Here is a 15,296-nt window from a genome sequence, read left to right as displayed (position 1 = left end):
CCCAGTTTCACTTTACTAGATGAGACCTATTCTTATTTACATAAAATAAAAACATGATGGAGGTCTTTCCAATCCTCCAGTCTTAGACTGGAAGAAATTGGATTCTGTTTGAATGAGTGATTGTTGAACCAAATGATTTCCAGCACTTCTTTTGCCTTCTTCGGTATATACTGTAGTCAGGTTAAGCAACAGCTGTTGCCAAAATAGGCCTTATTTCCTCTAAGTGCTGCTTCAAGGTACAGAACATGAAGGTGTAAATACATCTGTCTTCTGCCATTTGTAGTTCTACTGGCCTTGTGCGTATCTTGGAGTAAGGCAGATGGTCCCTGACACTGCACAGGCTTCCAGGGATGTGTATTTCCAAAAATAAAAAGGCAGATGTAAAATATGGTAAGCACACGTTTTTATCCCCTCGAGGTTTGAACTGAGGCTTCTGTCTCAATTTGAATATTTAAATACAGGATCTTAGGCGACCCTTAGAAATCTCTGTGCTAGAAATATAACTTTTTATGCTTATTTTGACTTTATGCCAAATATCTAGGACATGGAATAAATAAATGCTGATCTAACTGAGGTAGGTATATAATTTTATTAGATACATTATCAGGTATATTGGAAGTAGTCACAGAGCTTACAAGTCTATAAATGAGTCAGCTCTGTGTTCTATTTCTACATAATCCATATTAAATACTTCCTGTTAATTTTATTTTCTAAATGCTAGCAAAGGCAGGTCATAGAAGCAAAGTTAGAGTAAACTGCAATTTCCAGAATGAAGAGAGACCTGGAAAATGAGAAGCCCATTTGCTCATCACTTGGGTGACCTTAATATGGCAATCAAAATTCTCAGTAAATATAATAAAATTTAATGGAAATAATGCAAATTAGCTAACTGCAGATTGAGAACTGGTCATAGTAAAAAAATTTAATAAAAATGAAATAAATATAGCCTTTAAAATCTAATGGGATGAAATCTAATGACATGAAATGTATGGGATTTGGTTCAAATCTCAGCATATATCAAAAACAGAAATTAAAGGAACATATCTTGTTCTCATAAAACAAATATTACTTTTGGTAAGGCAAAATACATGTATTTCCATGAAAATGCTCAATTTTAAGATAATAAAACCACAAATTGTATTCTGAAAATTCTATGACCAAATGTTGGGGTGACTTAAAGTAAAAGAATTGTAAGGAAAGTCCACTATCTCAATTTCTGGATATAATCAACAAACCCGTCAGAAAGTGGCTTAGGAGTATGAAGTCTTGTAATCTAGCAACAGCCAACTACAAAGTTATTAATCCTATTATCAAAGTGTTTATAGGTCATGGTGATCTGTTGATAGGGAGCAAGAGAAAGAATAGAGGGAGAAATGGGAAAAAAAAAGAACTGTAGGTGGGGAGGGGAAAAACAGCAGGTGGGGTAATCTGTGGTGCACTAAGGGCTCTACCACAAGTAGAGAACTCATTACAGACAACAACTACATAAAAAAAAAAAATAGTGAGTGTTAAAATCTCTTCCTTTCATACTATACTATGGTTATAGAAGAGACTATCCTTGCCTTTAGAATTTATATATTGAAATCTGTAGGAATAAGGAGTTACTAGTCTACAAATTACTTTGAAACAATTTAAGAAAAATATGGTGTGTGTGTGTTGTGTAACTGCAGGCACGTGTGGGCAGAGTGAGAAAACGTGAATAATAAGGCAAATAAGTTAGACTGTTAACATTAAGGAAATCTGGGTATACAGGAATTCCCTTTACTGGTCTTATAACTTTTTTTGTAAACCTGAATCTATGTGAAAATTTTAAAAATGACAAACCAAGTATTCATTGTGGGACAAATATTATTCTCTTTAAACACTTCAGTACAGGACATGCTAAAAAGAATTCAAATACTCAGCAAAAACAAAATGGTCTTGAGACTTGAGATAAGAAGCCAAGTCAACAATGGGATATGTATATCTTGAACTAATATTAATTTCAAAGTACATAACTCAAATTCATATAATTCATTTAATTAATAAATAATTACTAAGTTGTCTATAACGAGGCATAACATACGTACTCTAGAAAACAAGGAATTGTGACTTTTTTAAAAAAAAGGAAACAAAGAATTTATCTAAGTTTGTAAAGTATGGAGCAAGAAGGGACACCAGATGATTAATAGTTTCTGCCCATTTAAGGGCAGAGAGAGTAGCAAAGAGAGAGTGTGAAAGAGTGAGAGACTTTATCTTTTTATTGTGGCAAATTTCAAGTATATACAAAAGTAGACTTAGTTTCCTCTCCTCCCCACAAATATATTGAATTAAACGTTAACATCATAGGATTTCATTCATAGAACTTCAGTCACTACCTTAGATATATATATCTATATAGATACATATATATGGAAAAGTTTATTTGAAAAAGAGAGCCAATTCTTTGCATTATAAAAACAGCATAGCTCTAAGTTTTAAAAGCAATCAACACCAGAAACAAAGCTAGAATTAAATTCAAGAAGAACAAAAAAATAAAAAATAAATAAATAAAATTCAAGGACAATTTTGAGTATTTTTTCACTTAGATTCAGGAAACACACATAAAAACTCATAAGTACTTTGCAGAATTGTGCAATGCTCAGTTGAATCAAGAAGGTACAATTAGATACTGACGTCTATGACAAAAAAATATTATGATTCAAGATTTATCCAATTTTTATTTGATTCTACATCCCAAAAAGTAACAGCATACAAACAAAAAATGAGCTAACTGTAAATTAAGTTTATAACCTCTTTCCTATTCATAGCTACCTTACTTATTTTAAAATAAAGAAACTAAGAGGAAAGGGAAGTCAAAATTCTACTTAAATTACTGAACATAAAGAGTTAAAAAGCTGAAATCAACTTAAAATAAAAGGAATACAGGCCAAATGATCTATATCATAACATGTCTGACTTGGGGCCTAGGTTTGTGCTATTTTTCCTTCCCCCCACCCTTAACACGCCACAAACTCAATTTTATTTCCGCATTCAGCAATAAGATCATTTTGTATAACAAATTCCACTCCTCTAGGTAGAGGGTCCATTTCTGTGGTACGGTGGAATCTGGAGCTCAAAAGCCTTATCCCTGAGAATGAGCATTTCTTCTCAAAAAAGTGACTTCTACAAACACTTTACCACCCAGCACAAAAATATTAAGACCTTCTGATATAGCAGCCAAATAATTTACTCTATGCCTTTTGTTGGAAAGACCCTGAAGACTGTTTGAAACCAGGGTTGGGTTTTCTCTGGACTACCTGAATACAGAATTTAAGACAGTTGTTTCATTTCGAATCAGGTTAAACCTCAGGACTGCTGATTGATGAAATCCGTACTGTGCCTATAGACATATATATTTTCTGGTACGAAATGGAATTTCAGAGTCATCACACGATTGATCATCTAATGATATCTTAGATACAGCACTTTATTTTCAGGAACCCAAAGAAGTGATAATTTTATATTCCTAACCAGTAGTAATTAAAATTTTTTTTAAAATAGCTAAAATAAGCACAGACACATCAAGTGAGTCATCAAATGTCTTTGAGGATGTTAACAACCGATCGTGAGTAAAGCCCAAATCTTAGGACTCTGGCTTTTGAAAACTACCCATAACATCACATTGTCCTGACACTAATGACAGACCGTTATATGTAAATTATACCACAATATAGGTGTTTGGGTTTTTTTAAGTATTAGAAACACAGTTGTCATCTTAAGTTCTTTCCTTAGTATTTGGGCCAGTTAAAATTTGGGAGTCATTACAAATCCAGATTATGTCCACAAAAGCAAGAAACTGAAACTGTACTTTCAGACAAAGCCACAAGGCAGCAAGTGTAAGACTGAGAAGATGGGTCTGGTTTTTATTAGCCAACATTAGTTTTCACAACTTGTCACTGCTTTGTTTTGCTACGGATGTAAGTGTACATGTTTGAATGCAAGTATGTTGGCGCATGTTCTATACTTTGTACTTAATCTGCTGCCATTAAGTTTTCATGTGGGCTGGAAATGAAGAGCATAATTAAACCACACAAAGGAAATGTACGTTTTATTTTTATGTATCCAATCCTCTGAAACAGCGATCTAAAAAAGTATCAAGGCTAAGGCCTTACCCTGTTCGTTTGGTGATGGTCCCCAACGTCATTGGCTGCTTGATTTGTGCAAGAGGCATCAGTACCATCAAGCTGGGGAGAGGAGAGAGCCGGGGGTTGCCAGGGTTGTTGTTGGCAAAATTATTGTAGGAGTCTTGGCTGTTTAGTTTCCCTACAAAGAGAAAAACAAAGAAAAGCATCACCAAGGGACATCTCCTTCACGGATGGAGTTTGCACTCACCCCACTAATCATTTAAGAAAGTTATCAAAGGCAGAATTGATTTGAAAAGAATCCTGGTTATATGGATGGGAAAAAAAAAAACACAGGATCATGGTAAAACCAAGAGTGACTTGATTATAAACAGAGACTGTAGTCTTTGGGGACAGAGGAATGGAGGATACAGAATTGGATAGATGTTAAATGGTCATACAAATAATTAGTATAAAATTTAATTATAATTTTATGATGTTATGAAAAAATATAGGATAGCAAAAGAAAATAAAACAGGAAGATGTAAAGTAGTCTAGAAGAGGCATGGAGCATTTCTCTGAACAAGCTTGGGAGTAAATGGGTAGAAGATTCCAGCCACAGCAGCCTGTGAAGGCTAGGAGGGTGAAAGATATGTGAGTCATGAGATGAGTCTCCAAAGGCAGTGGCGTGAGAGACACCAGATGAGATTAACAAAGTCACTGGCAAAAACATCACCTTCTTCCCAGTATCTACCACTCCCCACCATATAATTTAAAAACACCAAATCAACATTTCCCTTTATTTTATGTTGGGCATTAATATAAAAAATATAAAGAGTCATAATGGCTCACTAATAACCAGGAAAAACAAACTCATCCATGAAATAAAATCTGATCCACAGAGGGAATAGTTACTCTCGCTCACCAGGAAGCCAAACTCCTCCTATGTACTTATCTTTTCTCCCTATCCGTGGTTTCGTATTTTCCAGACCGTCCTATAAATGAAATCACAGAGTATGGAGCTTATGGGGTCCAGGTCCTTTCACTTGCCAATAAGCATCTGAGATTCATCCACTCTATATTTTCCCGAAAGTATCAACAGATCTTTCCCTTTTATTCCTGAGTATGCTCCTATTATATGGAACTACTCCAGTCTGTTTATCTAGTCACTGGTAAAAGGACATTTGTTTCCAGCTTTTGGCTATGATGAATAAAGGTGCTATAAACATTTATGTACAGGTTTTGTATGAATATAAATTTCCTTTTTGGAAAAATAATCTAGGAATGGAATTGCTGGTCATAGTAAATGAATGCTTGCATAGATATCATAATTGTACGTTTTAAGGTTATTAAGGAAATGCCAGTTTGACAAAGTAGCTGAACCATTCCGCATTCTCATCAGTGAAGTATGATAATTCCAGATCTTCCATAGCCTCACCAGCATTTGGTATCATCACTCTTTTTTATGTTAGCTCTTCTGGCTTTTCTTCAGATTTCTCTAATGCACAGTAATGTTTAGCACTTTCTTTGTGCATGCACTCATTTGTCATCCGTATTTCTTTTTTGATAACGTGCTCAAATCTTTTGCCCATTTTAAAAACTGGGTCAATATTTTTTGCTGAGATATAATTCATATATTGTGAAAGTCGCTGTTGTAAAGTGTACAATTCTGTGTTTAGTATATTCGACAGAGTAGCACAACCATGATCATTCTCATTTCAGAACATTTTCATCACCCACAAAGAAAGCCCAGACCCATTAGCAATCACTCCTCCTTTGGCCCACCCCTCAGCCTTTGACAACCAGAACCTCCTTTCTGTTTCTATGGATTTGCCTATTCTGGCTACTTCATAAATGGAATCATACAATGTGGCCTTTTGTGACTGATTCTTTCACGTAGTATCTTTTCAAGGTTCCTCTATGTTGTGCCATACATCAGTAATTCGTTGTTTTTTAATAACCAAATAGCATTCCACTGCATGGATATACCACATTTTATTTATCCATTTGTTAGTTTATGAATATTTGACTTGTTTCCACTTTTAGGCTATTATGACTAACGTGTCTATGAACATAACAAAGTATACAGGTTTTTATGGAGACGTGTTTTCAGTTTTCTTGGGTATATACACCTAGGAATGGAATTGTTAGGTCTACATTTAACATTGTGAGGAACTGCCAACCTGTGGCTGCACCAATGTATGAGGGCTCCAACTTCTCCACATCTTCAACAGTACTTGCTATTGTCTCTTTTATTTTAGCCATCCTAGTGGGTATGAAGTGGTGTCTCACTGTGGTTTTGATTTGCATTTCCCTAATTACTAAGGATGTTAAGCATCTTTCTCCGTGCGTTTCGGTAATTTGTAGATCTTCCCTGGAGAAATGTATAATCCAAAACATTTGCCCATTTAAAAACTGGATCATCTTTTTATTGTTCAGTCATAAGCGTTAATCATATTCTCTGGATACTAGTTCCTTGTCAAATATATGATTTATAAATATTTTTCTCCCATTCCATGTGCTGTCTTCTCACTTTCTTCATGGTGTACTTTGAACCATAAAAGTTTTTAATTTTCATAGAGTCTACTGTACCTATTTTTTCTTTAGTTATTTTTGCTTTGTTCTCAGATCTAAGAAATCATTGCCAAATGCAAGGACACAAAGATTTATGCCTATGTTTTCTTCTAAGAGTTTTATATTTTCAGCTCTGACATTTAGGTCTCTGATCCATTTTGAATTAATTGTTATAAATGGTGTGAGGTAGAGGTTCAACATCATTTTTTTGAATGTTGGATATCCACTTGTTCCAGCACCATTTGTTGAAAAAGACTATCCTCTCCTACCTCAGTGGGTTGTCCTGGCACCCTTGTCAAAAATCAAGTGGCTACAAATATATGGAATTATTTATAGATCTTACTCTCACATTTTAGAAGTTCTTTAAATATTCTGGATATAAGCATTTTGGAAGATATACAATTTTCAAATATTTTCTATCACCCTGTAACTTGTCTTCTCATTCTCTCACAGATCTTTCAACAAGCGAAAGATTTTTTCTCCATAAAGTCCACTTCATGAATTTGTTTTGTACATGTGTTGAACTGATGAACTATTTGCCTAACCCAAGGTCAAAAAATTCAATCTAAAAATTTTTAAGTTTTATATTTTATATTCATATATATTTATATCATTTATATTATATGATACTGTTAACTTTCTGTGAGGTATGAAATGTGTTCTTTACATAATAATGAAATGAAACAAATGAAAGCAAATAAAACAAAATCTCCAAAGTTTAAGTGAAGTTTATCACAATTTTACAAGTAAGGGTTTAGGATTTTTTTTCTGTTTATTTTTTAATCAATGCCCTCACAATATTACTGGTAATGTCTATTATTCCAATATCATGATAACTGAAGCCTGAGGCAAGGCAGGATCTATGATCCCTGTAATTTTTTCTATTTGACAGATATGTTGGCCAAATGACAAATTTTGACCTACATTTTGTTGAGCTGAAGTGTTATGCCAATTTGTAGTGCTTTCTTAACACAAACAGAAATTACATATAGTCAATGTAAAAAAGACCAGCATATCAAAAGGGAACATACTATATTTTGGAGCAGAAGCACCCACTTGGACATTTGTTATTTCTGTATTATTTGGTGTCACCACCTTGTGGCCTACAGCTACAAAATTCAAGCAGGTTACAAATCTCACAGGGAGTAGGGTATGAAATATAAAGGCAGAAATTATAATTACATTATCAAACTCCACTTCAGGTACAAGCCACATGGAATTAGAAATAGGTCATTTTGCTAGTTTTTCTGAATTTCCCTGTTTTGAAATGCTGTTATCTTGGGAATTAGATTCCTAAATAATTTATAACTTCTAAAATAGACATTACACAAACATCTGCCCAAATACACACAGAACTCACTACAGGTGATACTTTAATTTTCAAAACTCTCAGAACCCCTGTTCAGTCACCTTTTTCCAAGGAAGAATAATAATTGTGAAGCATCTTTTTAACACTAAATAATTGTTTTTCAGAGGGGCTAAAGAAAGAAGAAGAATAGAGAAAAATCATATTGAATTTCTTTTCTTTTTCAAGATAGCTGGTGTGATGCTCTTCTTCGATAGGTCATCATGTCCAACAAAACTTGCTGCTTGCACCTATACCTTGTCATTATCTGCAAAAATGCCAGGATTTTGATTGGGACTGCAAAGAGCCTGCAGATCAGCTGCAGAACTATGACCATCTTAACAGTATTAAGTCTTCCAAGCCACGAACATGAGATGGTTTTTCATTTATGTAGGTATTCTTTCACTTCTTTGCACACTATTTTGCAGATTTCAGTGTACAAGTTTTATACGTCTTTGGTTAAATTTATTCCTATTTGTTTGATGCGACTTGTAAAAAGAATTTTAATTGCACTTTTCAGATTGTTCATTGTCAATGTAGAGAAATACAATTAATTTTTGTACACTGATCTTGTATCCTATAACCATGCTGAACTTGCTTATCTCAGTTTTTTTGTGGATTCCTTAGGATTTTCTACTACATGATCATGTCATCCCCAAAGAAGTTTTGCTTCTTCCTTTCCAGTCCAGATGACTTCTATTTCTTTTACTGCCTAAAAGCCCTGGTTACAACTGCCAGTAAAATATTGAATAGAAGTGGCAACAGTAGACTATGATTCATTTTGAGTTAATTTTTGTATATGGACTGAGGTATGAGTTGAGGTTCATTGCTTTGAAATTGGATGTCTACTTGTTTCATCACCATTAGAAAGATGGTTCTTTCTCCATTGAATTGCCTTTTCATCTTTGTCAAAAATCAACTGACCACGTCTGTGTGGATCTATTTCTAGATTTTGTTCCATTGATCCATGTGTCTATCCTTTCACCAATTCCACATTTTCTTTATTACTGTAGCTCTATAGTGATTCTTAGTAATTCATGCACTTACACAGAAACTTTAAAGAAAAATTTCCACACTTTCCATGTTATAAAAATGACTCCAATGTTTATAATTCAGCATCTCTTCCATACAGAAAACACCTGATTGACCCAATGTTATTTTCAAATCATTGTTCTTGACTTCTTATAAAAGTTACCTGTCCTGGTTCTGTGGTTAACAATAAATATGGTATTTTATAAATAACAGTAACAGTAAACACACACTTTACTAATTTGAATTGAAGAGACAAATTTATATAAAAAAAAACAAAACAATACTCCTCAAAAGAGCCTAATGAATATCTTATTTCTAAATGACATCCTAAAAGACATTTACTTCTTTTCTAAGTTTTTATTTAAATTCCTCGCTGGCTGTCTCTCTCTCTGTCAAATAAATAAATAAAATCTTTAAAAAAAAAAAAAAGAAAGAAAGAAATCCACACAAATACTTATCTCTCTGTCTCTCCAATTTCCAAATCAGAATTCACACTGAAGTTAACTGAAGTGACCCACACCTACTACAGGGATAATAAAAGACAACATTCAGAATGTACATAAGATGCTTTAAGCCATTCAATAAATTACACAATAATATCTACACTCACACAACACAGAACATTACAGGTACTATGAAAAGTGGAATCCCATTACACTGTTTGATATTTGTAGAGGAATAACAGGAAAGTGTTTTTATAGTTAAATCATTCAAAATGATTTATTATGCCACTCTTTAAACCAGTGTAGACGTGAACAGATGCAAGATTCACCACTGGACAATCATAGTAATACTACTTTGAATCTGAAATCAGACTGCAGCACTAAAATGTCACACGTCAAGGACTGTTTATAACACACACATTTCACAACTAGTAGTCAGATATTTGTTGAATAACTTAGCCCAAGATTACATGTTGTGAAGACTGCATTCCTTGTTATCACGAAGCTCATGAAACAGGAATAATTTAAATGCTAACTGCCTAGTACTAAAAGATAAGTACAAATGGGATCAACTATTTGGAGAAGAGATCATGGAGCAGATGGGACATAACCTAGGCTTTGAAAGATACACAAAGTATGGATACGAGTAGAAGAGAAGAAATATTCTGAGCACGCAGGATAACATAAATAGAGTATAAAGGGATGCCACATTTGTGAGCAATAGTGAGGAATCTCTAACTAGAAGAGAAGATTATGATGGAAAGCAGTAGGGAGATAAAATGATTTCAGTTTTAAAAGAATTTTTTAATTGAGCCAGAGGAACAGGAGCTTAAGGTAAATTCTTCAGCAAGGGAACAGTACAGGTTTTGAGATCACTGAACTTTATGGATAGGATGAGTGGTCTAGAAAAATGAAGTGATTCACTGAGAAGCTCCAAATCTTATGATTTAGTTAGCCATAACTTAAATCTTTAAATGGCCCACCAGGATGAAGGGCAACCTCCAAAGAACATACAAGGTGCTTCAGACCTATTCCTCTCAGCCTCCTACTATATTGTCAAGCAACACCCAAGTTTGCAGGGATTTACTCTCGGTGTCTCCGACACCCAGCCCATCTGAAAGAGTAAAGTAAGTTGGGTAGATTTATGTTCACATAGGGGTATCATCTGTTTTATATTTTATTGGACATGGCAAGCAATTTGATGAAAGAGTAAATGGATTAATAAATGGATGAAAGAATAAATAGATTAATAAAACTCTCAAGGGTGACAAGGTTCAAGAAGGTGAACTCAGGGAGATTATCTACTGGTAATCTTCAGTAGGGTCATTTCAGCCAAGAGGTGGGAAAGACAGGTAGAAAGGGATAAGTAAAGGAAACGCTGATAGGAAATGATCAAGGGAATGAATATAGAACATAGATTTAAGAACTTTGGGGGCTGAAATGAAGACATCCTTTTGAAGTCTGTAGACATCAAGATGAGATACTGTAACAAAGGTTTCATCAACATTCATTCTTTCACTTGACATTTTTTGAGCCTTATCAATATGAGGCCCTGTTCTAGTCCTGGATGATTAAGTCCAAGGGCCTCCCCAAAGAGTTCATAAAATAATGAGACAGAAAGTATATAAGCAAAAAATTTACAATGGGAAAAAAACATGCTAATAAAGATATTTGCAAATTGTCTCAGGAACCAAAAAAAAAAAAAAGAGAGAGAGAGAGAGAGAGACATTTTCATTGCTGTTTTAAAGGGACAACTTAGAAGATAGGTATATAAATTTTAAGCACAGAGGAAGAAACCTGTATCTTTATACCGTTACTTTTCAAGTAGAAAATAAAGGATAAGATGAAAAATGTGTGAACAATTACATCAGCAGTTAATAAAATGAGGGAACTGGCTTAAACAAGAAATGTCAATAGCTGACGCATGATGATCTACATGTAAAAAGTACACACTGAATGAAAGACACCAAATTTAAAAATGAAAGTTCACACTCAATAAGTTAAACACACAAAAATTATAATGACCCTGGGGCGCCTGGGTGGTTCAGTCGATTAAGTGTCTGCCTTCAGCTCAGGTCATGATCCCAGGGTTCTGGGATCAAGTCCTGCCTGCTCAGCAGGGACCCTGCTTCTCCCTTCCCTGTTCCCCCTAGTTGTGTGAGAGCTCTTTCTCTCTAGTAAATAAATAAAATCTTTAATAAAAAAATTATGATGATCCTTTCCTTCCAAGTGTTCAAAGCCTTTGGTTAAAAATAATTTTTCACTATCCCTTGCGTCATGGATTTTCTTTGAAAATGCGGCTAGAACTAACAAACCTCCAGAAATATCCTCCAGGAAAACTGGAGACTCTTCCAGACTAGGGGCAGTGTCTTACTAATTGTTGACAGTTCAATAATTTACTGAATGAATGAAATAAATAAATATTTTCCCATGTCCAGGAAGCAAAGGAAAATATAGCCCCACGATCTATAGAAAAAATTAATTTTGGAGGGGACAAAAAGTACTCCAGAAGATAGCTAGATGCTGGAGTCCACGGCTTTAACTATTCTGCTTAGTCTCATGTTGACTAAGCAGGAGCCTAGACTTGATAACTTTTTGAACAGATCTTCAGACACTTCCTTATAGTTAAGTCAAGCCTAAATTTCCAAGCCAGGATTTTTCCATTAGGCCTGAAGCCTCTTAATATAATGAAGTTCAGCAGGAAGAAACTTGTAGTATCCCAAGTCTTGGGTGAGGATCAAGTCCGTCCCTCTATTTTATCCTTCAATTTCCCTTTGGACAAAGACAGATAGAGAGATAGTAGCACTCTTTCTTTGCTCCACCTCCCAGGTGTATATAAGATAGTAACAGCAAAATTAAAAATGTCCAAGATCAATGAAGAGTCACTACATAAATGCTAAATGTCATCATCACTAACCGTTCTTTACTATACTTTTCTCTTCATTGTATAAGTACAATGAAAATAGCAGAGGTTGTTTAACTGGAGTTTTAGTAGTGAACTTCATAAAAACTTAAAATACATATAATATTTCCACACACCATTATACTTTTGAATTCCAGCTGGGACAAGACCTGTAAGTGACAAATGCCATGAGAATGGATAATCTCACAGTATTTCTGGCACATCCAAACAGAGGAAGTCCCAAAAATCTCATGAGAAAATAAGCCCTTCTAAGACTCTCATCCCAGTTTTTTGGGCTTACTCTATATAGATAAACTTCTATAAGCCTTAGGCTTTTGGGTCATTATCCAAATCCACAAGAGCTTTGATCCTTTAGAGGTTTACCAGTCCCCAAGATAGACAGAGTTCTCTTGGGAGAAAAAAATCCCAAGTTCCAACAAAATGGTTTCTCAATAAATTAAAGCAGGAATTCTATTTAGGAATAGAAAATCATTTAAAAATCAGAATTTATAAAACATTCCTTGATGCTTAAAGCTATGATAGTTTGTTCTTGTTTTCAGTTGTTTATTTGTTTAATTATTATTGTTTTTATTGTTAGAATACAAAGCACTAAACCAGAACAGTTCACATTGGGGTTTAACCACTGACTTTCTGTGTTTACTTGAACAAGTTTGCATATTGAAAAAGGAATCATGAAAACTATCTCATGTGCTCTTTTTTTCTCCTACCTTTTGTTAGAAGAACACTTGCAGGTCCCTTATACTGAGGAACTCTCCATCCCCATGCTAACGCATAGATTCTACCACTGTCCGTGTGTGAGGCTGACTTGGTATAACCTGTTTACTAGAAGTTTTGCTAACTTCAAAATGCCATCTTATCATTTAGGCATTGTCCCCAAGTAGGTTTTCCCAGACATTCTACACTATAAAAACACAGAGGAAAAATGGATTAAGTTGAGGATAAAAGTAAAGAGACAAAATAACAATGGGCTTTGTTGCTGCACTGGGAGGAACAGCTTGTCAGGTCAGCTGTGCAGAGAGGCATATTCCCAAACCAGTCATCATTAATGGACTCGCTTCCACAGGAAAAAAAAAAAAAGACAGAGTCTGAAAACTCCGGACAAAAGAAATCCCTGCAGACAAAGTAAAAACAAATTAAAAGACCCATTATAAAACACAGATGCTACAAGGAAAATAAACTTTGCAAGATTTACTGGGCTTTGACAAACGTGAACATTTGTGGAAAAGACATCAGCAACAACTCCCAGGTAATGTGGCTGCAAAGCTAGACTCCTTTCTGTTTTATCTTTACCCTCTCTGCAGAAGCTGCCAGGTTGGTATTCTTAGCTTCTGGATGCAGTGATGTGAGAACATGTGAATGTGGCAAAGTGCCAGCTTCAAGAAGTTTCTGAAGCCAGCAAGATCCCGAAAGTGTTGACCATTTCAGATTACGCTAAATATTAAAGTTAGTATCAGTGTATCTGTGTGTGCATGCGTTTCTTCTTAAATGCAATCAAGAAAAAATAAGACATAAATGTAATTATACGCCTCCTCCCCCACTTTTAAAATTTCCCTATCCTACTATACTGTGAACCAAGGTGAATAAAGGCAGTTAAAATGACATTAGGCAATCAAGGTTCAGAGCTTTAGATCAGAAATACCTTGAAAGAGTATCACATCAGGGAGAAAGAGAAAACTTTTTAGTATAGGTTTCTAGAAGCACAAACTACAGTCTGTTGCCAGTGGTGGTCAAAGAAGTCTTCCAGGAACAGAAGGTGTAAGAGACTAAGAACTAAAATGGAATAAAGTGAACCAAGTGGAACATTTGGAGGATAAAGGAGCATTGTCTTTTGTTGTCATTAGGGATGCAGGGATAAATACAAAATGGCAAAGATACAGTTGTGAAAAAGCAAAAGGAGATGAAGTGGTGTCGACGGTACCCTATGGGAGAGCACTGTGATTAGGACGCCTGCATTTTCTTCTCACTTGTTGATCCTTATCATGGACACAGGCCTTATTCACGCCAGGTACTCCATTTCTCTGAAAGTTTACCAGAAGGAAGAAACTTTCCTATATGTTAGACTCCCACAATAGTATCAAAATCTCTTCTCATCACCTCTTCACACTCGTCTATAAGATTCATGCTTGTTCTAGGATATAAGCCTCCCTGTCAGTGTCCTTGGTCTGCTAATATTTTGAACTATTACATTTTGTAATTGGATTAATGAGGCCCACTGAAAGCCGATGTCCAGTAACAACCTGGCACCCCTCCTATGGCAATTCCATAGGAAGATCTCCATTCCCAAACATCCCATTATTATTGTTCTCACTCCAACGATTTCCCCATTCTCAGACTTCATATAGATGTTTTATCCCCTACATATCTTTCCAAAATAAAAACCCGGTAATGAGTTCGTAGGGGGCATATGCATGCGTGTGTGTTTGTGTCTGTGTGTTTTTGCTTTCCACAGACGACCAAAACTTTTGGTCTGCTTTTAATATCCTGCTGTGGAATTGACAGGGATAAAAATCCAAAATCTACCCGTAAGTTTAACTAAGTTAACTCTGTAGTTGAAAAGCTCCCGACTTCTTGACTCTGTCAAAAAGAGTACAATGGTAGCTTGTTTTGAAACAATCACTGGAAATCTGGGCTCTGAAAAGTTAAAAACACTGCTTAGCTCTCGCTTGCCATCTAATTTAACATTAAAGCTTTCTCAGCCAAACACTCGATAATTATTTAATCAGAACCAAATAAAATCCTTTCAGAGTATATAAAAAGTATCCTGTGCAAATGGGAATTTCCTGAATGTGGGTTGTTTTGGTTGGGATGGAAGTCTCTATTTCTCTATTTTGTTCTTTCTTTCTCTTGTTCTTTTTTTTTTTTTTTTTCCCCTTTCCTAGATGAGAATGACAAGCTTC

General features: G+C 35.0%; 1 protein-coding gene across 1 annotated transcript in view; it reads right to left on the bottom strand.

Annotated features, from left to right (window-relative positions):
- BCAS3 (BCAS3 microtubule associated cell migration factor) overlaps positions 1-15,296 on the bottom strand; it is a 621,209-nt gene that overhangs the window by 383,246 nt on the left and 222,667 nt on the right. Inside the window, exon 16 of the mRNA XM_034640661.1 lies at positions 4,134-4,328. Coding sequence (XP_034496552.1) covers positions 4,134-4,328 — 195 coding nt within the window. The remainder of the gene's footprint in view (positions 1-4,133; positions 4,329-15,296) is intronic.

This window comes from Ailuropoda melanoleuca, chromosome 13, assembly GCF_002007445.2.
Source record: "Ailuropoda melanoleuca isolate Jingjing chromosome 13, ASM200744v2, whole genome shotgun sequence".
Classification (NCBI taxonomy): Eukaryota; Metazoa; Chordata; class Mammalia; order Carnivora; family Ursidae; genus Ailuropoda; species Ailuropoda melanoleuca.
Note: the sequence above shows the minus strand (reverse complement) of the source record. Positions and strands in the feature narration are given on the sequence as shown.